Below are 26,350 nucleotides of genomic sequence, written 5' to 3'. Positions count from 1 at the left end.
TGGACATTAGGTCCCAGAACTTGCACCTCTAGCTGAAAATGACCTTTGACCGGGATCGCTCCCAGCCCTAGCAATCACTGTTCTCTGCTTCTGGGCTGGAGTTCTTCAGATGTCCCATGTCAGTGAGATCACTCCGCGTTAGTCTTCTTGTGTTGGCTCGTTTCTCTTAGCTCTGTGTCTTCCAGATCATCCATATTATTGAGAAAAAAGGGAATTTTTTCAATAGCTCGATAACATACCATTGTGCATGTACGCCCCAATAGCTTTTTCCACTCCCCAGCCACAGACACCGAGGTATCTCTCCATGTTGGCCATGGTGAATGAGAGGAAATGAGCAGAGTGCAGACATCTCTTTGAGCTCCCGGCTTCCTTTCTTCCGGATGTCTATCCACAAGTGGGGCTGCCTGAGCATATGGCACTTCTATTTTTTCTTTTTTGACAAAACTCCATGCTGTTTTCCATAATGGCTGCACACATTTACATCCCTGCGAACAGTGCCAAGGCTTCTCCTCCCTCACCCCTCGCCAGCACTTGTTACCTCTCGTCTCCCTCCTGAGGCGGTCCTCGCAGGCAGGATATCAGGGTGCGGTTTTGATTTGGTTTATTCCATGGTTAGTGATGTTGAGTGCGTTTCCAGAGCAGCTTCTCCGGGAAAATGTCTAGTCTATGCAGGTCCTTTGCCCTCTTTTTAATCAAGGTATAGTTATCATTAATGTCTTTGCTATTGAGTTGTGTAAATTCTTTATCTATATTGAATATTTATCTTTTATCATACATATGGTTTACAACTCCTTTCTCCAGTTCTGTAGGTTGATTTTGTCAACTTTGCTGGCTGAATCCTTTGCTGTGTCAAAGCCTGTTAGTGTAAGGAAGTCCCGATTGTTTTTATTTCTTACCTGTGCTTTTAATGTTATACCTCCTCTCAAAAAAAAGAAAAGAAAAAATTACAGACAAGACCAATCTCTAATGGAAAAGAATCCTGCAAAAAGGGAATGTTTATAATGCTTACAAACTGTATATACAGATCTGCTTTCATACCATGAAATAATAAGCAATTGATAACTTTCAAAAGGGCCCTGTCTCTGCAAGCCACTCTAAAGCCACACCTATGCGCTGTGGCTCCTATTCATCATTCCTAGAGCCCCGAGGTAGGTCCTATGCCTCTGTGACATGGGACCCTTCAAATCTTTTAACATTTTCATTGTGGTTTCCCTGTATTTTCTATTATGTGAATGAGCCATTTGCAGAGTGTGTAGCATTTTTCTAATTTTCTGGCACTTAACCCTGGACAGTCCCTGTTCTAAACCCTCTAAGTGCATTAATAATTTTCGTTTTGGGAACAACGGTATAGGCGTGTACTATTTTAGGCCTGTTTTACAGATGAATAAAGAGTGAAGCTGCTCTGGAGATGTAGTGGCCACTGACAAAGCCAGGGTGAACCCCGCAGGTCTACACCGAGCACCCCGCGCTCAGGCCCCGGTAACAGGGCTGCTATGACCCACACTCCCTGCCAGAACAATACCTTCTCCACCTACTCTCTCACATCAATCACCCCTTTCTTTCTGATTTGTTAGGAAATTTTTTAGAAACTTAAGAGAGGTTTTATATATTCAAGATTTGAGTATAAAGTGATCAATAAAGCAGTAGTTGTATTGGTTGAGGTAGAAACTAGGAACATAGATTATGAACTATGTAAATTGTAAAGGATTTCTAAAAGGAAGAAATAGTGAGTTTAGTATAGCTAATCTACGTACTCTTAGGTCTCCAGTCTAATCACGGTGTTGATAGTTGATTCCCTGAGAACTCCAGTTGGCATGAGGCCTGGCCTGGCATTACCATGACCTCATCTGAGATTAGACTTTGCCTTTGGGCACCTGATCCTCTAAGACTTCAAACCTAAGTCACAGCCTCACCAGGGGGTGGAAGAACTGAGAAGTTGTTAGAGAAAAGTGTGTAGGACAGACAGAAGAACTAAGTCACAGCCTCATCTTTGCAAAATGCAAATACGGAACAAGGTTCTGTGGAGCCCTGAAGTCTGTGACCCTGACGATAATGTTTCACCTTTTTAAAAATAAATCATTTACTTTCTCAATTATACCATAGGTAATATAACCTGGGACCTATTGCTAACAAGTGTAAAAAGATAGCTACAAATACTCTTAGTTGTTGGTATTTATTTTAATACTTATTAAACATTTATCAATCATGGGAAAATATTTGTGATAAACTAGTTTTAAAATGAAATGTGATCATGTTGATAGGGCAAGACTCAGTAAACATAAAAAGGACAAGAAGAGATGTGCAGTTCACAGTAATTTCACCAAAAGGCAGGTCAGTGACCAAGGCCTTGACCGTCCCCTCCCTCTTACTGACCTTGAGACTGTCTTGCCCTAGCCCCAGGCCCTGCCCTCCTTTTCCTAGAGTGCTGGCTTTGGAGAACTTTCCATTGTAAATTCCCTGACTCCTCTAGATGCTTATCTGGGCTTCCTGCCAGCTTCACAATGCAGGGATGTCTTTCTCCAGGACTGGGAGCCATCCTTTAAAATGTCAACATGGAAGGAGCCGGCACCCCCTCTCCCAGCTTCTGCAGAGGGGTGGAGGGTGAATTATTTCTAGGTTTTATGGTCTTGGGGACTGAACCCGGGACTTTGAACATGCTGGGTAAACTCTCTACTATTGAGCCATGACCCTAGACCTTTTTATTTTTATTTTTGCCCTTATTGCCCAGGCTGGCCTTAAACTTGAGATCCTCCTGCCTCAGCCTCCTGATTCACTCCTGTGCCTGCTGGAAGGCTGATTTTGATAAGGAAACACACAGAGCCACAGCACAGACTGATCTGCCCAGGTCCTGCAGCACTTTCCACCAGCTCATTCAGCACCTGGCAGCTCCTAGGGTCCCTTCAGCCCAGCTGGTTCCACGTGCTCCAACTACATAGTCTAGAAAGTATTTCCGACCCAATCTACTTCTCTGATGAGATTTTTCTTTGAGGCTAATGAGTGATTTTTATTTTTTCCAAACACTGCCGTATGTTTTTCTTCACTTTGCAAATTTTCTCTAACAAGCAATCTTGCTTTGATTATAAAAAAGAAATGATTAGTAATTGAAATTTATAAATGAGAAACAGAAAAAAAAGGGACTAAAATAGTGTATTTTCTAAAAGAAGGCTTTTGGTGAGGCAGACTCCATAAAGAATGTGAAATAACTCTTCCATGGGCAGTTAGATCAATTCAGGAGAAAGCTTTATTCTTTATCTGGCTGTGGAAAACACCAGAAGGGAGTACACCGACAGATGAACAATTTCTGAACACAACTGGATTTAGGCAAGACCTGCCCACTTCCATAAACATAAAAGGCAGAGCACATGTGCCTTTAGGAAATAGGATTTACTTTTGAAAATGACAATGGAATGCGCTCACAGAACCAAGCCTTCAGACATGATTCTCAAGTTCACATATAAAGAAGAAATGGTACTAGCTACACTGTCAATAAGAGCCCTGCCCAAGATTGTGCTTTTAATGGTGGATTATGATTTTCCATTTTTTATTAGAGAGCAACCTATCTAAAGCACTAATTACAAGTTTGTACTGTGATGAATCATTATGAACTAAACACATTATCTATGTATAACCACTACTCAGAGCAGGAAATAAAATGTGAATACCATCCTGAGGGACTCCTCAGGATCCCTCCCAATTTCTAGTGCCTCCTTGCTCTGCAGGGACAATTCAACTTCTAACAACATAGATTTCTTTTACCTGGCTTTGAACTTTGCACACTGTCTGATATACCATGTATTCTTTTGTGTCTGGCTCATTTGGTTCGATGTTACATTGTGTCTTCCATGTTTCATGTTTCCATAGTTTATTTCATTTTAAGATGGAATTTTACCATCTCAAATATGTATGAAGAAGTGAGATCTGCTAAGAATACTGCAGCAGCCTCTTGTGAATGTCAGGAGTGTCAGTTCATCTTTTTTCCTTCCAATCAATAAACTGTCCCACTAAGAAAGGAAACAATTATTGCCCATTATAACTAAAGCAATTTTAGAAAACTCTAGAAGTGAAATAAAATAGAGGTAAACCTCTATTTTAGGCCAATAATAACAGTAACAAAAATATCTAATAGAAACAAACGGGAGATATGGGAGGCAGGTATCTTGGTGCTAAAGTCGTGGGAGAGTAGATGGTTCTCAGTGTTAGCTGGGGCACGGCTACATCACGACTTTCGGGGACTCAATCAACCATTTGGGTTTTCTGCTTCTTTAACACCAAGCACCAAAAATTCATGTTAAATCAGTTTGTGGAGAGGTTTGAATTAAATGATATATTTGGTCTCTCCCCAAATTAATATTTATAATTTAAAGGTCATCTTGGTGAAAGATTAATTTGTGTCTAACATGCAAAATTTTCAGTGTACCACCTGGCTGGAGTGCTGTCAGCATGGAATTTAAAACATCTGAAATGCATCTCAACAGTTCTTGCAAATATCTACAAAGAAATGCAAAAACAGCTCACTTAAGGGAAGCATCTAAGATACATTTACCCCCTTACTTTATGTGTATGTGAAGAGAGTCTCTGAAAGTTTGAAGTGTAACATCCACTAAAAGTGACTCCTTGCGTGTCCCATTTATCATTGTGTCCCTGTCTTCTGTGACATTTTCTCTCTGAACACTCTGGACTATAGGATTCCTTTCTATGTCAAAACTCTTAGGGAACAGGTGGGTGCTTTTACTAAAACTTTGCAATTACATTCTGCAGAATTTTAGCAAAGTAGTCATAATACCTGATTAGTAAACAGACTGGGTATCTATTACTAAATGAAAGAATTTGACATATATTAAATGATATCAGATGCAAAAGTCCTTTGTAATCTACAGAGCAACATTCAAATATGAATTACTATTGCTAGAATAAGTATCCATTAATTATTTTCTTTAAAATGAAATGAAACCGCATAAGCAATTTTATCTTAGAGTTTCCAGACTCTATCTAGGTAGCACGTAGGGCAACAGCTGGGACACACTGGAATCTGAAGGGGGGCTTTATTAATACTCTGCTGGGTAGTGAGGCACAACTCAGGAGATCAGGTCCTTGGTTATGAGGGCCTTCCCTGGCTGTGCTGGATTAGAGGCTCGTTCAGGTCATGAAATTCCCTTTGGAGGCCTACAGCACCATGTAGCACCAGAGTGCCTCTGTGCCGTCATGTGGCACTTATTCACTGGACACATTCTGAGAACCAGGCGATTGGGAGGCGGCTTCTCCATGACCGCAAACTCAGATCGCCGTGCTGTTGCTCAGGGATGAGATCTCAAGGGAACCTATGGTACAGCGGTCCTTCGTGGATTTAAACTTGGTGCAGTGCGTGACTGTGCATCTCATCACCAAGACTCATCTGCAGGAGAGTCCTGAAGCTCTGCAGCAAGGACCAAGACAGCGGGGCCGCAGAGCTGCAGTGCCCGTCTTAGTGTTGCATGGTTCAGCCACTGAGCACAGCATCCAAAGCAAATGGAGGTCTGTTCTTCTCACGTAGCAAGACAGGCAGAAACAGCCAACCTGCCCTGGAGAGCTCCCAGGGCCTCCGTCTGTCCTCACGCTTCCTGCCTCGTTCTAAGAGTTACTCTTGTCACTGGGTTGCAGGGCCACCTGGCATCTCCAGGCCACACATTATGTGTCGGGTAGGAAGCGATGAGCAGGACACAAAGCATCAGTGCTTACAGAGAGAGCTTCCCTGTTCATCAGGAGAACCGTGCTTCTTAAAGAAGCCTGACCTGGTTAGATTTGCTAGATTCAGCAATGAAGACGTGATCTTTGGCACATACTCACACTAAACGACTGCCTTCTATTGAGAATTAAAATTGAGCTGGGTGTCCTGCGGCTCTCTCCCCAGTTGACCAATGCACACATTTCAGTGGCCAGGACAAGCTGCTGGGGTTTGATGTCTGCACGCCCCCGAACTGAGACGTTGAACCAGATACCGCTCAGAGGTGGGCCTGGAGGAGGAGCCCCAGGAACGGGAGTCAGGCCCTCACAAATGACTCTAGAGGGCCGCCATGTCCTTCACCTTGAGAGGACACCACAGGGAGTCCCTGTGGATGGGAAATAGGCCTCACCAGACACTGAGTCTGCCAGCACTTTGGTAGTGAATTTCTCAGACCCCGGAACCATAACAGCACCGAGAGCACCCGAGCCTGGTCCCTCGACCCTCATGCTCAGTGCTGAGTGTGAGCAGCAGCACCACATCGCTGGCCTTTGCTCGGGTTCAGAGCTCCGGTGACGCCTCACCAAATGGAAGCTCAGCTCCTGCTGCTGGTCCTCCCCAGGATCCCTAGGCCACAGTTGTTAGAAGGGAGCTTTCTCTGTTCTAATTTGCGTTTAAGGAGCCCCGCTGGGAACGAGATTGTGGAGTCTCACCCCTAGAGAGGGTGCACCCCTGGGACTTCTCAGTCGGGACCTGAGAAGCTGCCCCAGGGACTCCCAGCTGCATGACCTCAGGGGTTGGTGATTCCCCCATCTGGGGAGGCATTTTCTTCTCCTTCCCTCTCGCCTATCACATTTGCTTTTGCTCTTGCTTCCATATTATTACTAAAAATAAATGCTATCTCACATAAAGAGACTGTCTTCATTGTCTATGGATCCGACCCGCCAAATCCAACGGCTGCACACATACATAATGCTTACCGTTACACGGCTGACGGTGGTCTCTGCTCTGTAGATTTTCCACTCATTGATCACAGAGAAACTGAGAACTGCTCCCAATTAGAAATGTTCCATGTTCCTTTCTTTGTATTAACCTTCAAACCTCTGGACTAAGACAAGCAGCAATGATCCTGGCAGACTCCTGAGGCTCAATGACAAAGCACAAGGCTCTGAGCTAATCACCCAAAACAAAGGCTTTCTAAAAAAAGTCTTCACTGAGATCTCACCTGTGCTTGAAGGGGGACAACATCTCCCACTGAGACTCATCTACCTTTTCTAGTGTAAAGCCTGGCACTGCTGAAGTGGACCTGCACATTACTTCTTCATCCACAAAGCTGGCGTGGGCAATGAGTGCTTTGGGTCACTGAAAATCCATTTCTTAAACAGTCACAGTGAGATCTGCTCCCCAGACACAGGCTGGCACAGAAAGTCCACATGCATGTGCTTCAGTGCTTCTTCTCACACATCCCCGGGATAAAATGCAAGACAGCTGGACTGCCACCGCCGCCACAGCTTTCCTGACAGCTTCTGGATGGTTCCATTGACACCACTGCTGCGAGTCTCACTGGCTCTGACCTGGGATGACACCATTTTCCTGGGAATAGTGACTGAAGCCACGTGGGCTGGGAAAATGCTCAGGTCACTTGGGGTCAGCAACACACTTTAAGAGCAACTGTCCAGCAAGAGAACAAGATGGGGGGCAGAACCAGGGGCAAAGGAACTGGGATGAACGTGCTTCTCGGGGCTGCTGATGCAAACATCCTTGTCTGAACGCCAGGGCACATGGACAAAGGGGTGTCCCCGCCTACACTGTTCCACAGGCACGGGGTCCTCCCTCCCCCAGGCCTGCATTTCCTAACCTGAACAGCAAGGCTTGCCTGCGCCAGGAGGCTGGGCAGCGGCCAGGCTGTCCTCCTGAGGCAGCGTTCCACCTCGGGCTGAAGAGTGAGAGCAGAGTCCACAGGCCCCACTCCAGCCACAGCTGCCCTTGCTGGCTGCGTTCGAGAGCTGTCCCACGTCCAGGATTCTGATTCCCTTACACAGAATGCGAATAATTGTGTTTATCCTTCCTGAATCGTGGAGTTTGAATGAGGATTGATGGGAATGAATAGTAGCATCCTTTTGACTATGCAAATCATGTATTTTCATGAGCAGCAGAGGCCTCTGGAGGAAGCCTGGCAGGCCAGAGCTGGCCTTCACTGAGCAGATGCAAGCCGAGCTGCCTCGTGCACGTGGCTCCACGGACGCCTCACACGAATGTAGTCTAAGCCAACGTGACACATGCATTCCCTCAGGTCAAGAAGGGCACACGCGCAGGACAACTCACACTGTCCATTCCCAGGTCCCTCAGGTGGGCCTCACCGCCAGCTATTCGGCGGAAATCACCCCACACCCCATCCAGCAGCCCCTCTGCTCGCCAGCCTCTTCCCAGTCCTGGCATCTTCTCTCTGCCCACAGTGCTGGGCTCTCAGGAGCCCTGGTGCAGCCCCACAGCCCCGCCACCCAGCCCAATCTGCTCCCGACAGTGGACCTTCTTCTGGGAACATACGGTTTTCCCGCATGGTCGGAATCAGGCCCCAACCTTCCATCAAACCTAGCCCTAGGTTCGTCTCAGCTTTAGGTGTTTTGCCGAGAGCTCACAGATGAAAGAAGAATGAGGAATGCCTTCTTCTCTCCCTCCCTCCTCCCTTCTGGTCATTCCTCGGCACTAGGTACTTCTTGCACTGGGTCATGTACTGGTCTAAGGGCTTTATAAATACTAACTAACTAGTCATGATGAAGACCTGGTAAGATAGTTATCACCACTATTATAGTCAGCACCCTCAGATGAACTGCTGTACGATTCAGAGGCCAGCCACCCAGCATTAGCGCAGACCCTGCAGGCTAAGGCCCAGGCCTCCACAGGACAGTCCCACTTCAGACTCCAGCTACAGGGCGTGGGGGTGGGGCTCAGGCCCACACTCCTGACCGACCAGCTGTCATTTCTGGGATTCCCACAAGCCCCTCAGGTTGCAGATTTGCTGGACTGACTCCTGAACTTAGAAGAGCTATGCTTGTTATTCCCACTTTCATCATAAAACTACCAACCAAAATCAATCAAGCAAATAGACACATAGGGGGAGGCCAGGGGTCCCACGGGCAGGACTTCTGTACCCTCCTCCCAGGCACAGGGCATGCTGCCCTCTGTTCCGCTGATGTCACTGCCCGTCAGGAATACCCAGTGAGCTCTGGTATCCGGAGCTTCTCTTGGCTTCGGGACCTAGGCAGGATTGCCTTGTTGTGGTCACAGGCTTCAGGTCCATGCTGTCCCTCCCCTTCCTGCAGGTGGGCTGGCTCACAGGCCCAGCTTTCAGCCACAGGGTAGCACTTCTGACATGCCAGCCACCATCCTGATAGCTGGCTTCCTTAGTGTAGACGTGGTGTGATCCAAAGCCTGAGCACTAGCCAAGACACTCCTGTCACTCGGGAAATTCCAGGGATTGGAAGCCTCTGACTCAGGAACCAGGGGCGAAGTCCAGCCAGTTCCTTTACTACACAATGTCCACATTTGCACTTGGGTAAACACCTCACAAGGAGGCTGCGTGAATGGCTCAAGGTCACGGATCCAGGAAACCGCAGAGCCAGGATCTGAAGGAGGATATGGAGGCTTGGGAGTCTCCGTCCACGGTCCCCACAGCACAGGGCCTCAGCAGCAGCACTCAGGGAGCTCAGCTCCTGGGTGAGCAAAGTCAAAGGGTCTGGCAGGGAACTCCTGAGACACAGATAACGGTCCCCGTGTTTCCATTTCACCATGCTGCAGCTGCCCGGCGACTGGGCAACCACGGTACTGCCCAGTACCGGGATGCCCATCATTGCTGTAGAAGGGGAATTTCTTTCTGACTAAGACTGTCCTCTCCAGCTGTCACACTGAGTGATCATCCTCAGCTAGCAGGATGGCAACAACTCACTTGGCTAAGGATGCCTCTCACTGACAGCTGACGACCACAGCAGAGCAGCTCAGTCACCATTTCCTCTTTAAAGTCAAATCAGGAGCCCAGAATGGCAAACTAACATGGCCAACTGACTGACACAGCATAAGATGCAGTACATGCCTGTGACATGGAGCAAGTTACTGAAGCTCCAAGCTGCAGACAGGTATACGTGAAATGGCCATGGTAACAGAAAGTACTTTCAGGTGCCATTGTTAGTGTTAAATTACCCACGGAAAGCATGTTGCACAGTTAGTAATCACAAAACTAGCACTGTGGACAGTGTCGTGTTACAAAGTGAACACCAGTTTCTGAACCATCTACTCTGCTCAGACATCACGCAGAATTTGTGTGGATTCTCTCAGTGGCAATGGCCACACAAGTTGGCACCCATTGAAAGTTCTCAACCATAAGAAATCCTGGAAGAGCAGTTTCACCTTTGGACTCCAGAGGGCCCATCCTGAGCAGCTGCTTTGTCAGCAACAAGGATGGTAAAGGGACCCTGGGATGCTCCAAGGCCAGAACAGACAACACAGAGAGGCTCCAGTCAGAGGCAAAGAAGGAACAGAGGGGGAAGGAGCCACCAATTTCCGGAAGAGCTCTTCGAGTTTAAAGAACAAAAAGGACACTTAATAGGATCTGACTTTATAGATACAGAATACATCAAATGGAAGGACCTTTGGAGTTGAATCCAGCCTGCACATTTTTAGACATGCACCTGAAAGTCAGGCAACTCAGAGTGACCTTAAGAACATTAACTGGTTAGAACAGAGCTTTGAAAACATGAAATATGAGATACCCCAATAACAGGAATTTCCTATTCATTAAACATCTGAACATCAGAAGATTTCTTCTGACATTGGGGCATGGTGGAAGTAACCTTTATCACGACTGAATCATGATTCACTGCACAAAGACCTACAGAACGATAAATAAGAGTCACCCAGAGAAGGGCATTTGACTCATGTGCTGAGATCATAGCTAAACTATTCTACTCTTTCTTAAAATCTTAGCAAAACATTCTGGGGAACGGTGAAAGAAATAATCAAGTTTATAATGCAAAAGAACGGGAAGCTGGGTTTCAGTGCATGGAGGACGAGGATGGGCCACCATGTTTCAGAGGAAGGAGAACATGGTCTGGTCATCAGAATGAAATAAAGGAGCAGATGCAATTTAATATGGTGACAATATGCCTCCAGGTTTAGATAGCACTTCAAACCTGATGTGCACATGGCTCAAAACGCAGATTGGCTGAGCACTGGGTGGAACTCAGTGCAATTCTTCCAGACTCTTAAGTGAAGAAAAGCTGCTGGCTCATGGGCGATATTTAAAGAGCAAGAATTCAAACTTTCTCAAAAAGGAACACACCCATTAAGGCACTGGCAAAACTTCCAGTTCTAAGGACATAGGAAACGGAAGTCAAAAACTCCCTCTTGCAGGTGGTTATGTGGAGTGGTTTGAAAAAATCTTCCTAATGTTATGCTTCTCTTATCAGTGAATATGCACAATTCTTTCTTGGGCAAAATAATGACTTTAAGGAGAAATTTACTACAGAGGAAAACACTCATATTTTATCTGGACTTGCTTTTCCTCTTCTCTGCTTTTACATTTCTCCTGCACTTTCCTAAAGTCAAGGGATTTCTGTGAGCAGCTGGAAGACCAGGATGCATACTTAAAATTCAGTGTACTCAAGGTGGCACTTGGTTTAAACCAGTAAAACTGAAGTTGTCACTAAACAAAAGTCTTTGTTCAAGTCAATTCAGGAAAGAAAGTTTGCGGAAAACCGAAGCAACCTTGAAGCAAGCAGAGACAGTCACTTTGTGCCCTTCCCAGACCCAGGGTGAGCCTCAGACTGTGAATAACTCGGGCTGGGGGAAATGCTGCCTTGCAAATGACACACGAGAGATTTTTCAAAGAAATATATTTATATTTCCTGTAATTATGCTAATTTTCTGTTTCTTTCATAAAGGAAAATTCCCAACACGTTTCAAAAATCTGTCCAAATCAAGCACCATTGTAAACTGAAATACACTAAATCAATTTTTGTCAATAATATACACGTTTCTTCAGCTTCCAAGAAGGTTTAATCTTTCATGAGTAACTTGTGCTGCTTAGAGAGAGTCCTCAAACACTCGGTTTCTCCTTCTCACACAAAAACAAGGCCTGAAGAGAACATGATAGAAATTCCATTTTTTTTTTTTGCACTAAAATAAGTCAAGTTTTCAACATGTATGTTTTCTTCTGTTTCATATTTATTTGTAGTTCTCTAATGGCAATGAAAATAAGAAGGTAAAATGTCACAATCAAGAACTATAAAAAGAATTTCAAAAATGCTTAGATGTAAACAAGAAAGGCCAACTTGTAATTTTCTAGTAGAGTTAAGTGAAACAAAATCATTGAGTTATTTTTGGTTTAATTTTCAGTTCTACCTTGGGAAAAAGATAACAGTAGACTACAAAGGAAAGCAGGCAGCATTTCACTGTGCAAAGTATTTCAAAGTTTCCAAGCTTGGATCAGGGAACAATGAGAAGAAAATGTTCTTAAGCCATGTACTTAATTGTGTAGAACAAATAAGTCATTGATTAATCTACTTATAAACTAATTAATCTGCTGTTCAGTCAATAATTTAAAAAAAAAAGTAAGAAGCACTAGGAAAATTGGTTGTTTGGGTTTATTTTTAAATAAAATAGAAACCTATTGTTACAGATTCTAATCCTATTTTAAAAAATAGCTGTAAACAAAAACAAAAAAATAGAAATCAAAAGCAAGAGTGGACCATGTTGGGTATTGACTTTCGTATTTACATTAGGAGAATAAAATCCTCCCACAACAAATATTTGAATTACTCCTCTTTTTTACAGTGATGTCAGTAACACAATAATGTATGTAGTGTGGTACTGAAGCCAGAATTGAGGACATGCAGTTAATGTAGAATAAGAAATGTGGTCAAATCGAGAAACGAAGGCCATCTGAGTCTGAGAAGTTGGAGACCACCCCTGGGAGATTGGAATATGTGTCTCCAGCACCCTTTTGATCCCCAAGGTTACCTGCCTAATTACCCCTCCTAAAATGCTTCAGGCAGGGAGTTACTAATGAATGCCCCTGGGCCCCCACCTGACTCCTCCCTGTGGCCCTTCCCCTGCCATCTGCTGCTCACCTTTTTGCTATGTCACCACATCTCCTGGGCCTAGTCATGTAGGCAGGAAGGAGAAAGATAAGGGGTGGGGAGAGAACAGGAGAACAAAAGAGACCCTAATCTATAAAACTGCAGGGTGCGCTCACTTCTTGGATTCCAGAACATCAGCCATGGCCCCCTTCTCCCTCCTGGGAGAACTCTGTGTTGCTTTTAAATAAAACCCACTTAATATATGCTTGCTTCTCCGGTTGTTGTACTTCAACACCTGAGGAAGCAGAACTCATCAGGGTAATTGGTAGTATCAGATTTGGAGGTCCCGCCAAGATCTACACCAAGGTAAGTTTCTCTCCACGCACCCCCATCTGTTTGAGGTGCATCTCTCTGTCTCTTTATTTTTGGAGGGCAAAATGGGCACCCGTCAGCTACTTAAATGCCGCTAGGGCAGCCACCATCCTTCAAGACTCGGGTGAGAGGTTTATGGCCCAGGCAGTTTTCAATCACCTGCTCTATGCAGACCAGGCATGTTGGACTCTGCCGAAGCCCTTTCCTACTTTTCTGTCCAGGCCCGGAGCACAATTGCCATCAGTACACAGTGTCCCTAGTCCTGATCTACCCAGGATGCGTGGAGGCGGAGGAAGGGTTGGAACAACTGCGGGGTTCTCTGGCCCCGGCTACTCTCCGGCGGATCCCAAAGGTTCCTTCTCTGGACTCACACCCCTGACTGCCCTAAGGGGTATCCAGGGTGCTCGGTTGAGAAATGGCACTGAGGGAAAGCGCCAATTACCTTCGCCTCCGTAAGGGCTGACAACACTCCCCCACATCACTCCCTCCTGGATGCTCCCTTCCCTCACCGATCAGACCCTAGGAATTCAGATCATAGGATTAAGAGAAAGACATGGGATGATTAGTAAGAAAATGCCCAGTTTCCCTTCGTTCGCATAGTTAGCCTTCACTAGTCTATCTAGAGTCTCCCCATTATGTTGCTGTGCTTAAATGTGCTCACTATCTTTAAGCTGCAAGAGGGAGGCATTTAAGATCAACCCTCCCAGGAGACCCTCCAGGAAAAGGGCAATATACACCTAACAACCAATAGATGTCCCCTCACCCTCCAGAGATTCCTTAAAGTCTACAGGGAAAAAAATAGGCAAAAAATGCACACTTTTTACTTCTGTCATTGTTTTTTCATCATCAGGAGTTTATAGGGAGGAAAGCAGTAAGGCCCTTAAGTCTGAATCCTCCCAGGGTCTCTAGCACAGGGCAAACTGGGACCCTAGCACTTTGCCGAAGGTGGTCAGAAATGACTTTGGCAAAGCCAGGTAGTGAGAGACGGGTTTTTCTGGGCCGTAAGGAAGCTCAGTTAGGGAGACATTCCTAATACTTCTAACTCAGGAGGGTGCTTCTCTCTCGACAGTGTTGCCAGGGTCACCACTAGCCTGCACACTGCTGAGCTGCAAATGATCAAGAAAGTGCCTCTCGTATGCTACCAAGCTCGACAGCAAAAATCCCTGCCATCCGTAAGGGGAGAAAGCCTTGAGAAATCACCTACTAAGGGAGGAAAATCAGGGACCCCCAATCTAAGTCAGATAAAAATAAACTGAGAGAGGTTTTTGGAGGATCCAAATAAATATGTTGAGATGTTTCAAAACTTATGCCAGGTATTTGACTTCACCAGAAAAATTATGCTAATACTTAACCATCTAGAGCACAGGCAGTTCCCAGAAACCAACCTAACTGGGATTCAAATAATGAGTAGGATGCCTAAAAAACTATTATATGAGGCCTCAGGAAAGTCCTGTTATTTTCATGAAGAGATTCAGAAAGGCAATAAGAAAACATGCCAACCTGAATCCATAGAGGGTGACTTAATTCTAAAGGATAAATTTATCATTTAGTCAGCCCCAAACATTTAGAGAAAATTACAAAATTGGCATATGGCCCTGAACAATCCTTAGAAGCTCTCCTCCAGCTTGCATCTTGCATTTTTTATAATAGAGATCAAAAGCAAAGGGAGCATAAAGAAAAAAAAAAAGCGCTTATTAAAGATCATTCAAAATCTCAAAGGACAGAAACTGTTTTTTTTTGTTGTTGTTGTTGTTGTTTTAATTAGTTGTGATTTTCTAGTGCAAAGCTGAAAAACAGTGCAAATGAATTTGTGGCACACTTGGATCAGTTTGGAGGTGAAAGAATATTTCTGATGCTTGTTTAAGATAAATAGAATATGCATATACATGGGTGTTCTTAAGTATATGTGAATGTATATTTGGATATTAATTGTCTCTTAGGCTACTGGAATATGGCTGAAAATGTTCACTGGTTCCTCCTTTTATTTATTTTTGTTCTAATTAGTTATAGTGATAGTAAAATGCATTTTGACACAGCATACATAAATGGAGTATAACTTCTCCTTCTTCTGGTTGTCCATGATATAGAGTTACACACTATAATAATATATGCACATAGGGTAATAATGTCCGATTCATTCAAATACCCCCTCCCCTCCTTCAGTTCCCTCTGTCTAACCCAAAGTACCTCTATTCTTCCCTAGCCACTCCCCCCCTATTGTGAATTAGCATCCACATATCAGAGAAAACATTTGGCCTTTGTTTTTTTGCAATTGGCTTATTTCACATAGCTTGATATTCTCCAGCTCCATCCATTTATCTGCAAATGCCATAATTTCATTCTTCTTTAAGGCTGAGTAATATTCCATTGTGTATATATACCACATTTTCTTTATCCATTCATCTGTTGAAGGGCACCTAGTTTGGTTCCATAGTTTAGCTATTGTGAGTTGAGCTGCTATAAACATTGATGTGACTGTGTCACTGTCCTATGCTGATTTAAGTCCTCTGGGTATAAACGAGGAGTGGGATAGTTGAATCAAATAGTGGTTCCATTCCAGGTTTTCTGAGGCACCCCATAGTGCTTTCCAGAGTTGTTGTGCCAATTTGCAGTCCCACCAGCAGGGTATGAGTGTGCTTGTTCCCCCACATCCTTGCGACACTTATTGTTGCTTGTATTCTTGATGATTGCCATTCTGACTGGAGTGAGATGGATTCTCTGCAGTTTTGACTTGCACTGCTATCATGGCTACAGATGATGAACATTTTTTAATATATTTGTTGATTGATTGCATTTCTTCTTCTGTGAAGTGTCTGTTCAGTTCCTTAGTCCATTTGTTGATTGGGTTATTTATTTATTTTTTTGGTGTTAAGTTTTTAGAGTTCTTCATATATCCTGGAGATTAACAATCTATATAAGTACCTGTGGTAAAGATTTTTTCCACTCTGTCGGCTCTTTCTTACATCATTGATAGTTTCCTTTGCTAAGAAGAAGCTTTTTAATTTGAATCCATCCCATTTACTGATTCTTGATTTTACTTCTTGTGCTTTAGGAGTTTTGTTAAGGAAGTCAGTTCTTAAGCTGACTTTTTATTCTTTTAGGCACAGGGTCTCTGTTCTAGTGCCTAAGTCCTTGATCTACTTTGAGTTGAGTTTTGTACAGGGTGAGAAATAAGGGTTGAATTTCATTTTGCTGCATATGGATTTCCAGTTGTGCCAGCACCATTTGTTGAAGAGGCTATCTTTTCTCCATTATATGTATGTTTTTGGCACCTTTGTCTAGTACGAGATAACTGTATTTATGTGGGCTTGTCTCTGTGTCTTCTGTTCTGTATCATTGGTCAATGTGTCTGTTTTGGTGCCAAGACCATGCCATGTTGTTACTATGGCTCTGTGATAGAATTTAAGGTCTGGTATTGTGATGCCTCCTGCTTCACTTTTCTCACTCAGGATTGCTTTGGATATTCTGGGTCTCTTATTTTTCCAAATGAATTTCATGATTGCCTTTCCTATTTCTATGAAGAATGTCACTGGGATTTTAATAGGAATTGCATTGAATCTATAAAATGCTTTTGGTGGTATGGCCGTTTTGACATTGTTAATTCCACCTATCCGGGAGCACGGGAGGTCTTTCCATCTTTTTTTTGGCACCGGGAATTGAACCCAGGGGTGTTTAACCACTGAGTTACACCCCAGCTTCCAGCTCCTTTTAATATTTTATTTAGAGACAGGGTCTTGCAGAGTCGCTTAGGGCTTCACTAAGTTGCTGAGACTGGCTTTGAATTGGTGATCCTCCTGTCTCAGTCACCCAAGTTGCTGGGATTATGAGCGTGGGCCACTATGCCTGGTGAGATCTTTCCATCTTCTAAGGTCTTCTTCAATTTCTCTCTTTAGTGTCCTGTAGTTTTTTTTTTTTTTTTTTTTTTTTCCCACTGCAACTTATTTTTTATTTTTATTTTTTTATTAAAATATTTATTTTTACAGACACATTTTGATTCATTGTACACAAATGGGGTACAACTTTTCATTTCTATGGTTGTACACAATGTAGATTCACACCATTCGTGTAATCATACATATACATAGGGTAATACTGTTTCATTCTACCGTTTTTCCATTCCCCCCTACCAACCCATTTTCCTCTACACCACCAAAGTTCCTTCATTCTTCTCTTCCCCCCATTATCTCCCACCCCCTTGTTATATATTGTCATGCACTTATCAGAGAAAACATTCGGCCTTTGCGGGCTTGACCTATTTCACTTAGCATGATATTTTCCAATTTCATCCATTTATCAACAAATGCCATAATTTTATTCTTCTTTATGGCTCAGTAATATTCCATTGTGTATATATACCACAGTTGCTTTATCCATTCATCAACTGAAGGGCATCTAGGTTGGTTCCACAATCTAGCTATTGTGAATTGAGCTGCTATGAACATTGATGTGTCTGCATCACTGTAGCATGCTAATTTTAAGTCCTTTAGGTATAAACCAAGGAGTGGGATAGCTAGGTCAAATGCTGGGTCCATTCCAAGCTTTCTGAGGAATCTCCATACTGCTTTCCAGAGTGGCACCAATTTGCAACTCCACCAGCAATATATGAATGTACCTTTTTCCCCACATCCACACCAACACTTATTATTGCTTGTGTTCTTGATAATAGACATTCTAATTTGAGTTAGATGAAATCTTAGGGTGGTTTTAATTTGCATTTCTCTAATTACTAGGGATGATGTGCATTTTTTCATATATTTGTTGATCACCTGTATGTCTTCTTCTGTGAAGTGTCTGCCCATTTCCTTAGCCCATTTATTGATTGGGTGCTTTCTATTTTGGGTGTAATGTTTTTTTAACTTCTTTATGAACTTTGGAGATGAGTGCTCTGTCTGAAGTGTGTGTGGAAAAGATTTTCTTCCACTCTGTAAGCTCTCTTTTCACATTTATTGTTTCTTGTGCTGAGAAAAAACTTTTTAGTTTGAATCTATCCCATTTATTGATTTTTGCTTTTATCTCTTGTGCTATGGAGGTCTTGTTAAGCCAACGTGATGAGATTCAGGCCTACTTTTTCTTCTATTTGGTGAAGGGTCTCAGGTCTAATTCCTAGATCCTTGATCCATTTTGAATTGAGTTTTGTACAGGGTGAGAGATAGGGGTTTAATTTCATTCTGTTGCATACGGATTTCCAGTTTTCCCAGCACCATTTGTTAAACAGGCTATCTTTTCTCCATTGTAAGTTTTTGGCACCTTTGTCTAGTATGAGGTTACTGTACTTATGTGGGTATGTCTCTGTGTTTTCCATCATGTACTAGTGGTCTACCTGTCTATTTTGGTGCCAGTACTATGCTGTTTTGGTTACTTTTGCTCTATAGTCAAGTTTAAGGTCTGGTATAGTGATACCTCCTGCATCACTCTTCCTATCCAGACAGAAACTTTTAATGCCTTGTAACAGCCCATGCAATTCACCCATTTTAAGAGTGCAGAAACCAACCGTGTAGTCCAAAACCTCAGAATAATTATGAAGCGGTAATTTCCCTCCACCCTGTAGTTCTTAATCCATGTACTCTGTTATCTGAGATTCCAACTGCAGTTTTGTTTGTTGTGTTAGCCTTAAAAGATGCTTTTTTTTTTTTGCATACCTCTAGACTCTCCATCTCAGTATCTGTTTGCCACATAGTGGATCTCAACTAACTTAGTGTTGCCTCACGGATTTAGAGGTAGCCCTCACCTGTCCCAGGCAAACCCTAGCAAGGACTTACAGAATTCAGAGATAAAGCATCTATAGTTGTTCTCCAATATGTAGATCACATTCTTTTATGTGCCTCCACCCAAGAGATATATCAAGGCCATTACAGTGATCCTAAAATTCTTAGCTGATAGGGATTATAAGATCTTAAAGAAAGAAAGCTTAATTTCATCATTTAAAAGTTCAATACTTAGGATTGCAACTGTCTCAAGGAACCCACAAGCTAGGTCAGGAAAATAACCACCATAGGACAATATCCTCTGCCCCAGACCATAAGGCAACTCACAGGCTTCCTAGGAATAACTGGATACTGCGGGCTTTGGATTGCTGGGTGTGGGGGATTAGCTAAGCCTCTTTACAGCCTCCTTAAGAAAACTCTACACCAAGGAACAAGTGTCCTGATGTGAGAACCAAAACATACTAAAGGTTTTTAAAATATCAAAAAGGGGTGTTGCCTCAAGTTCCTGTTCTCAACTTTCCTTAGAACAAGATTTAACCTGTTCGTCACTGAGAGGAAAGTAACCCTAAAAACATCCACTGAAAAATACTGGATAGGCCGCCTTGGACAAACCAGCTCAGTAGTCAATGGCATAGCTCAGTAAGGAGCTTAACATAGTAGCTTCACTCCCAAAATAAATGGAAAATAAGGTCTCATAATTTTCTTTGACATCCAAACCTGTCCTGAAAATAGAAATGGTTAAAATGCCCTAGGCCTAAAATTTCTGCTGGAACCAGTAATCTCTCTCTCAGCTCCTTCCAGATCTCAGTCAAGGCTTATACTGAATGAAAATGGAAGATGAGGGCAGGCTCAGTAGGAGACCAGTCTCAGCCCTGAGAGGAAAAAATAAAAAGGGTCTTTTATGTGAACTTCATCAAAAGTAAACTGTGTGGTGCTTTACTAAAATAATTCACAGCCACATCACTTTTCCAGGACTCTTTTTTTTTTTTCCTTAAATTCTATATTTTTTGAGCTCATGACAATGTGTTTTTGCTCAGTCCTATTTTTTCTTCAACTAGTGTTTTTGAACATCAGTTACATTGCAGTGGAGACTCACAAAAAGCTACAAGGACTTTGCTTTTGTGTTATGTGTATATTGTGTTGTCTGATATCGCATTGTCTGTCTATATATGTGCATGCAAATATCATTGATATCAAAATTGATATATAATGAGCACTCATTAATTAAAATAAAAAATGGATCTAGATACCTTTAATTCATGTGATTTAAAAAGGTCCAATTTAAATTGCGTAAACAAATAAAGGTAAATTGTCTTCAAAATTACTTACCTCACAAGTCTCTAGGTAGTCAAACTAATAAAACACTGATGTCTATAAAATGTCTAATATCCATTGTTTCTAGGACTTTTCTTCAACAGGAAAGAGATGACAGATACTGATCAATACACTTGTCTATTATCTTAGTTTTTACAGTAAAATAAGTAAATTAGATTTGACATATATAGGATTACTCAAATGTGTTTATTAGAGACATCTGATTAATTAACAAAGTTAAAATGCTAACTGTTAAATAACTTCGAGTACTCTTAACTCCTTAAATTCCATGGGGTGATATACTTAAACATTAGTGGTGTTTTCATAGATTGGTAAATAAAAAGGGTCTAAAATTGCTTTGTGTCATCACTGAAAACAAGGTTACTAAGAGTTAAGTCCTAACAGATACAATTCTATATACAAAGGGATCCACAAGTTTCAACTGTGTTTCAGTTACAGCACTATAAATAACCTAAAATATTTCATGTTATTAAAATGGAGTAATTTATCTAAATTCAAAAATTTCATAAGAGTTGTTTCAGAATGTGAACAAAAAGGGGTCAACAGATAAGGAAAAAAAAATAGAAGTTTCTAGGTATGGAAAAAATGTTTCTGGGTAAGAAAGCCAGTGTAAAGAAATACACGAGGGTCTAAGTATGTGCTAAGAAAGTCTAAGTAAAGGGTAAATATCAACAAGTTTATGTGTAACTAAGTTGGTTATATGTATTTGAGACAATCGGTTAAAGCTATTTAAGGTTTTTTTTCCAAGGTCAAATAGTAATGTACTGATAAAAATCAAAGTTTAATCCATACGTTAAACTGACAAGAATTTCTTCAAAACACTAATTACTCTGAACACTGTGTATGTTAAGTTTTATTCTTAAAACAATTGGTCTTAAAGAAATTGGGGTTATACAATTATGGTTAAACAACTATTAGAGTATTATACTATGTTACGAAGTCTAAATTTTTCTTTAACAGCTAAACTTGATTAATATAAAAACATCAAGATAATTGTGCTATTACTCTTATTTGTATATTAAATGTGTTCATATCTTCCAGGTATATAAGTCTTTAAACAGAAAATTTATCAAGCTGCTATTCTCTAAACTAAATTTGTCTGTAATGGTAATTTTAAACTTATAATAATAGTAAATTTTATTAGAGATTTATTTATATCATTTAATGTTCTATAACAGGACCTGTTATCAATAGGGTACATGTAAAATTTTGTTACTGTCTACACTGGGATAAAAATGTAAACATATTTCTAAAAGTCAATGAGAACCTGATCTGTTTAAAGGTTAATATTGTAAAACATAAGGGCATCTTGCCACACAAAAGTAAAGTTAAAAGTTCTCTCAGCTACTCCTTGATTCGTGTTTCAGATGTAATGTCGTATTGTGTTGACTAATGTTCATATAGACTCAGGAAACAATATATGTAAACTTTGTAAACTGATACTTAAAGATGAGGCAAAGATCAGCTTCAGAACTAGAACATTTTACTTAAGACTTGTGAAGATCACACCTTACCTGAGATAAGGCTCTGCCTCCCCTCTTACTCATATCTGAGTGGTTCCAAAATGAGCCATTTAAAGCTCATTTTAAATTATATTCAAAAGATTGGTTTTTCTTGTAGAATTACTGCGATCTCAAATGGGGTATAATGTATAGTTCAGTCAAAATTCAAGATAGCTATTAAACAACTAAATGTTTTTACTGTGGTTAATACCATTTTATAATTCCCTTCTAAATGCAATAGCTGTTGTCTGACTAATGTTTTGCAAAAGTATTGCTTCAAGAACAAACAACCTAAGTTAATTTGAGACAATAAACTATCACCTATAGGACAGATAATATAGACCCCATTTAATAAAAGGGAATAAATGACTGTAAATTCATAAACATTAAAATTAAAGCCCAGTACTCTTACTTCATGATCAGTGGGACTGACTTACTGGATGTTTAAAATAATACTTAGAGATTAAAATAAAGCAGTCAAGAAAACCAGTATTTGGCTCTTGCCCTCAGAGTCAGCCTGAATTCAGGGAACAAGAGAACTTCTCTAAGGAGTTTTGCAACTCTGGGCCACACAACCTTCTGATCAGGGAGATTGATGAGACCACTGGATGATGGGAAGCCAATCAGTGCGCCTACTACAGAGGAGGTCATGGAAAAAGAAGACATCCCTGATGCTTCCAAAGGAAGCCACCTCATCAAGGAGAGCCTATACAGCAAACGGCACTAAAGGAGCTAAGAAGCTGCTCTAAAGTTTCCCACAAGTGACCCTTAACAACAGACAGGAACAGACAAATTTGACCAGGTTGAACTTAAACACCTAGCAAAACAGTTAAAGCCAAAACATAGCCATTCCTGGGCATTAAAAAACAAACAAACAATAGTTAAATATAACTTAAGATGTACACTTGTGTTAGCTCCCTAGAATAAGTAAAGACTGGAAGCTACAAAAGAAAGATTCTTAGGCAGGAGTGCCTGATAACTACCAAGAGAAACTGCCAGAGTCAGAAATTTTTAGTTGGTTTAATGTTTTAAGTCAGTTTAAGGCCTACAGATCTTCCTAACCTCCTACACAGGTAGGCTTAATTAATGTTTGCTAGTATAATTATTTAGCCCTCACAGAAATGTAGAGATCTCTACTAAAAACAGGTTATACCAATAAAAGGATATTTTATAAAAATTAGATGACATTAAGTAGCTGAACTATATTTTCTGGGGACATCAATGACATTAGAAATTAAGTTTTGTATTTACATTCCTGATAATTCAGACAATGTTAAAGTTCCCAAATAAAGGCCTTATCCTCTCCATTCTTTGTTAGGCCTTGTTATGGGAACAACTTCTCAGTTCTTCCACCATCTGGCGAGAGATTGACTTCTGTCATCTTCATGATATTCATTGACATGTTCCACATGCTGCAACATTTATTTTGTATTAATCTCATTTCAGTATTTATGTCTTTTTGTTTCTCTCTCATAGAAACACACACCCCAGATGACTTTACAACCTGCTCTTCCCCAACCAGATTTCTACTGTGGATCCTCGATCAACCTGATTTCTAAAAGGGAACTCCAAACTGCTTGCCCCATGCTGCCCACTTCCAGCTCAAAGAAGCCAGAGAGGTCATCGCCCCTTTCCTTATAGCTGTAAGGAATTCCTAAAACTGAGGGGGAACGAAGCCAGAATTGATAACAGGCAGTTAATGTAGAATAAGAAATCTGGTCAAATCAAGAAAGGAAAGCCATCTGAGTCTGGGAAGTTGGAGACCACCCCTGGGAGATTGGAATATGTGTCTCCAGCACCCTTTTGATCCCCAAGGTTACCTGCCTAATTACCCTTCCTAAAATGCTGCAGGCAGGGAGTTACTAATGAATGTCCCTGGGCCCCCACCTGAATCCTCCCTGTGGCCCTCCCCCACCATCGGCTTCTCACATTTTTTGCTATGTCACCACATCTCCTGGGCCTAGTCATGTAGGCAGGAAGGAGAAAGATAAGGGGTGGGGAGAGAACAGGAGAACAAAAGAGACCCTAATCTATAAAACTGCAGGGTGCGCTCACTTCTTGGATTCCAGAACATCAGCCATGGCCCCCTTTCCCTCCTGGGAGAAGGCTTGGCGTGCTTCTCTGGTTGTTGTACTTCAACACCCGAGGAAGCAGAGCTCGTCAAGGTAATCAGCAGTATCAGTGTGTTAGCTTTTCGTTGCTGTGACGAGAACAACTTAGAGGAGAGACCATTTATTTCAGGCTCACAGTTTCAGAGGTTCAGTCCTGGGTTGGCAGGCTCCACTGCTCTGGGCCTGTGTGAAGCAGAACATCACGGCAGAAGGGCATGGGGCAGGAACGCTGCCCAGCTCCTGGCAGCCAGGAAGCAGAGGGAGCAAGGACCCAGGGACAGAAGATATCCCCAGGGGCTTGCCACCAGTGACCTACTTCCTCCAGCCACGCCAAGGCTGCCCAGGGCTACCACCCAGTAATCCATTTGAATGATCAACCCATCAAATGGATGGAGCCACTGATTAGGTTGTAGGTCTTATGGTCTGATCAGTTCACTTCTGGGTACTCCTGAACTGCCACAGGAACTTTCTGTGGGACACCCCATCCAAGCCAGAGCTCCTGGTTCCATTTCTGATCATCGATTTACAATCACTTGGGATACATCTTATCGACTGGCTACTTCAGGACCTGACTCTGATTTTTAAGGCTTTCTCTTCTTCTCTCACAAAGGTGTGCCACCATCCCCCCACCCCATTCCCCAGAAACACAGGAGGCGGGCACTGTGGTCAGCAGTGGAGTCTGAGGTCCGCTGCTGGGAAACAGACACTCACGCCTCACCTCCAGCTCCGTGACCCTGGGAAGATGGGAGAAGCTTTGAAGGTGGAATACAGCTATCCATGGACAAGCTCTGCGTAGCGTCTGGCATAAAAACCAAGCTCCTTTACGACAGAATTAAAATATTAGACCCCAAAGCAAACATATCTTAGGATTAACTAGAGGATGCTTCGCTCTCTGCCTGTGCATTATCTAGAGCAGTTTTAAATTAAAAATGCTTCGCATGCCTGTGATGCAGTCTCTGAAAAGAGATTCTCCCAGCGTTCACTTACTCATGACCATGGCCTTGTGTTGCCCTTGACAAATGTTCTCTTCTCATCCAGGAAGGGAAACTGAGTCATGCCACTCCTCTGCCTCCCTCTACCCCTGGGGAGCTGAAGAGTAATCTGGGAAGGATGCTCCTGTGGCTCCTCTGCCTGCTGTGTGGACGTGTCCTCCTCCTCCCTGCTGGGCTGTCAGGGAGCCCCTCCCTTGGAAGCCCCAGGGCTGAGCGGGAGAATCTCCTGGGAAAGGTGCAAGGGTGTGCACCCGGCCATTCCTCCGACTGTCCCCTTGGGGATCACGTGGGTGTGCCTGTCTTCACTGTCTTTTTCTCAGATTGGTGAAAACCTAGAAACGTATTTATTTGTCATCTTCAAATGTTAGACACATCTTCACTGCCAGACAAGAAACAGGCTCAGAGGAAAGAGTGATCCCTCTAGCCCCGTTGGAATGCGGCAGATTCCGCTTTAACTGGAAACACTTTTTCTTTCTTCATGTACTGATCTCCTCTATTTCTGAGACATAATTCACAGAGCATAAATTCACATTTTCAAAATGTACAGTCCAGTGATTTTTAACATTTTTACAAACTGGTGTTACCACCACAACTAGCCACTTCTAGAACACTTCATCATCCCCAAAGAAGCCTCTCCTCCATTAGCAGTCCCTCCCCGTTTGCCCTTCTCAGCAGTCCAGGCAACTGCTGATCCACTCTCTGAGCCTAGGGATCCATATATCTGGGCATGTTGTAAGTGTGAGTGTGTGTATATGTCACGTAAAGGCATAACACCTGTACGGACAGCCTACACAGTGTGCACACATCTATTCTAGCCCTGGGAGCGCTGGAAGAGAAACTGTGATCAGTCCCATGAGGTGCACACTTCTCCTCAATAAATTTAACTCTAATTAGAGTGTGTTATCATCAGTTGTTTTATCTCCTTTTCACACCTTGAACACAATGGCAATTTCCATTCAAGCATTGTACATTTTCAAGCAGCCAGGGCTACCCTTCCTTGGGAGATACTTTAGACAGGAACAATCAGTTTCACATCAAGAGAGGACAACTGTGTTTTCATTTCCTCTTTTGGGAACGTCAGCCATCAAGGCAGCCACTGGGAGTGAGTTTAGCTAGAGTCTAGCAGCACGTTTAGGACACCGTGTCCCGTCTTGTGACTCTTGAAGTGCAACCAATAACTAAAACAGTAATGTTTAGAAAAAGCCAGAGGGTTCTCATAAATCCCGCTTGGCTATCATTGCTGACCACTACTTTTTGGTAAATATGCTGAGAAACAGTCTCAACATTGCTAACTTTTAGTGGAGAGGGAGGCTTGAGGTGGGCAGTGAACGCACAGCTCCCTTGAGAGTGTGAATGAGAGGAGCAGACACTCACAGCTTGCTGGACAGTGCAGGGAGCTCGGGCATGATCTCCTCATAGGGCTCCTCTTGTGCTAAGGTGGGGACAGAGAAAGGCTCTTTCATCTTCTCTTCCCAGGCGATTTCGGCTTTCAGCAGCATCTCCTCAATAAACTCAGATGCAGCGATGTCTGTGGGAAACGTAAGAATGTCAACAAAGTGGGG

The 26,350-nt window shown here is 42.6% G+C and overlaps 1 protein-coding gene across 4 annotated transcripts in view; it reads right to left on the bottom strand.

Annotated features, from left to right (window-relative positions):
* MYO16 (myosin XVI) overlaps positions 1-26,350 on the bottom strand; it is a 551,974-nt gene that overhangs the window by 263,083 nt on the left and 262,541 nt on the right. For all 4 annotated transcript variants that reach the window (XM_079137420.1, XM_079137419.1, XM_079137417.1 and 1 more), the window contains one exon: positions 26,163-26,316. In XM_079137420.1, coding sequence (XP_078993546.1) covers positions 26,163-26,316 — 154 coding nt within the window. The remainder of the gene's footprint in view (positions 1-26,162; positions 26,317-26,350) is intronic.

This window comes from Sciurus vulgaris, assembly GCF_902686455.1.
Source record: "Sciurus vulgaris genome assembly, chromosome: 4".
Taxonomy (NCBI): Eukaryota; Metazoa; Chordata; class Mammalia; order Rodentia; family Sciuridae; genus Sciurus; species Sciurus vulgaris.
The sequence above is the reverse complement of the archived record's forward strand: the minus strand, read 5'-3'. Positions and strand labels throughout refer to the sequence as shown.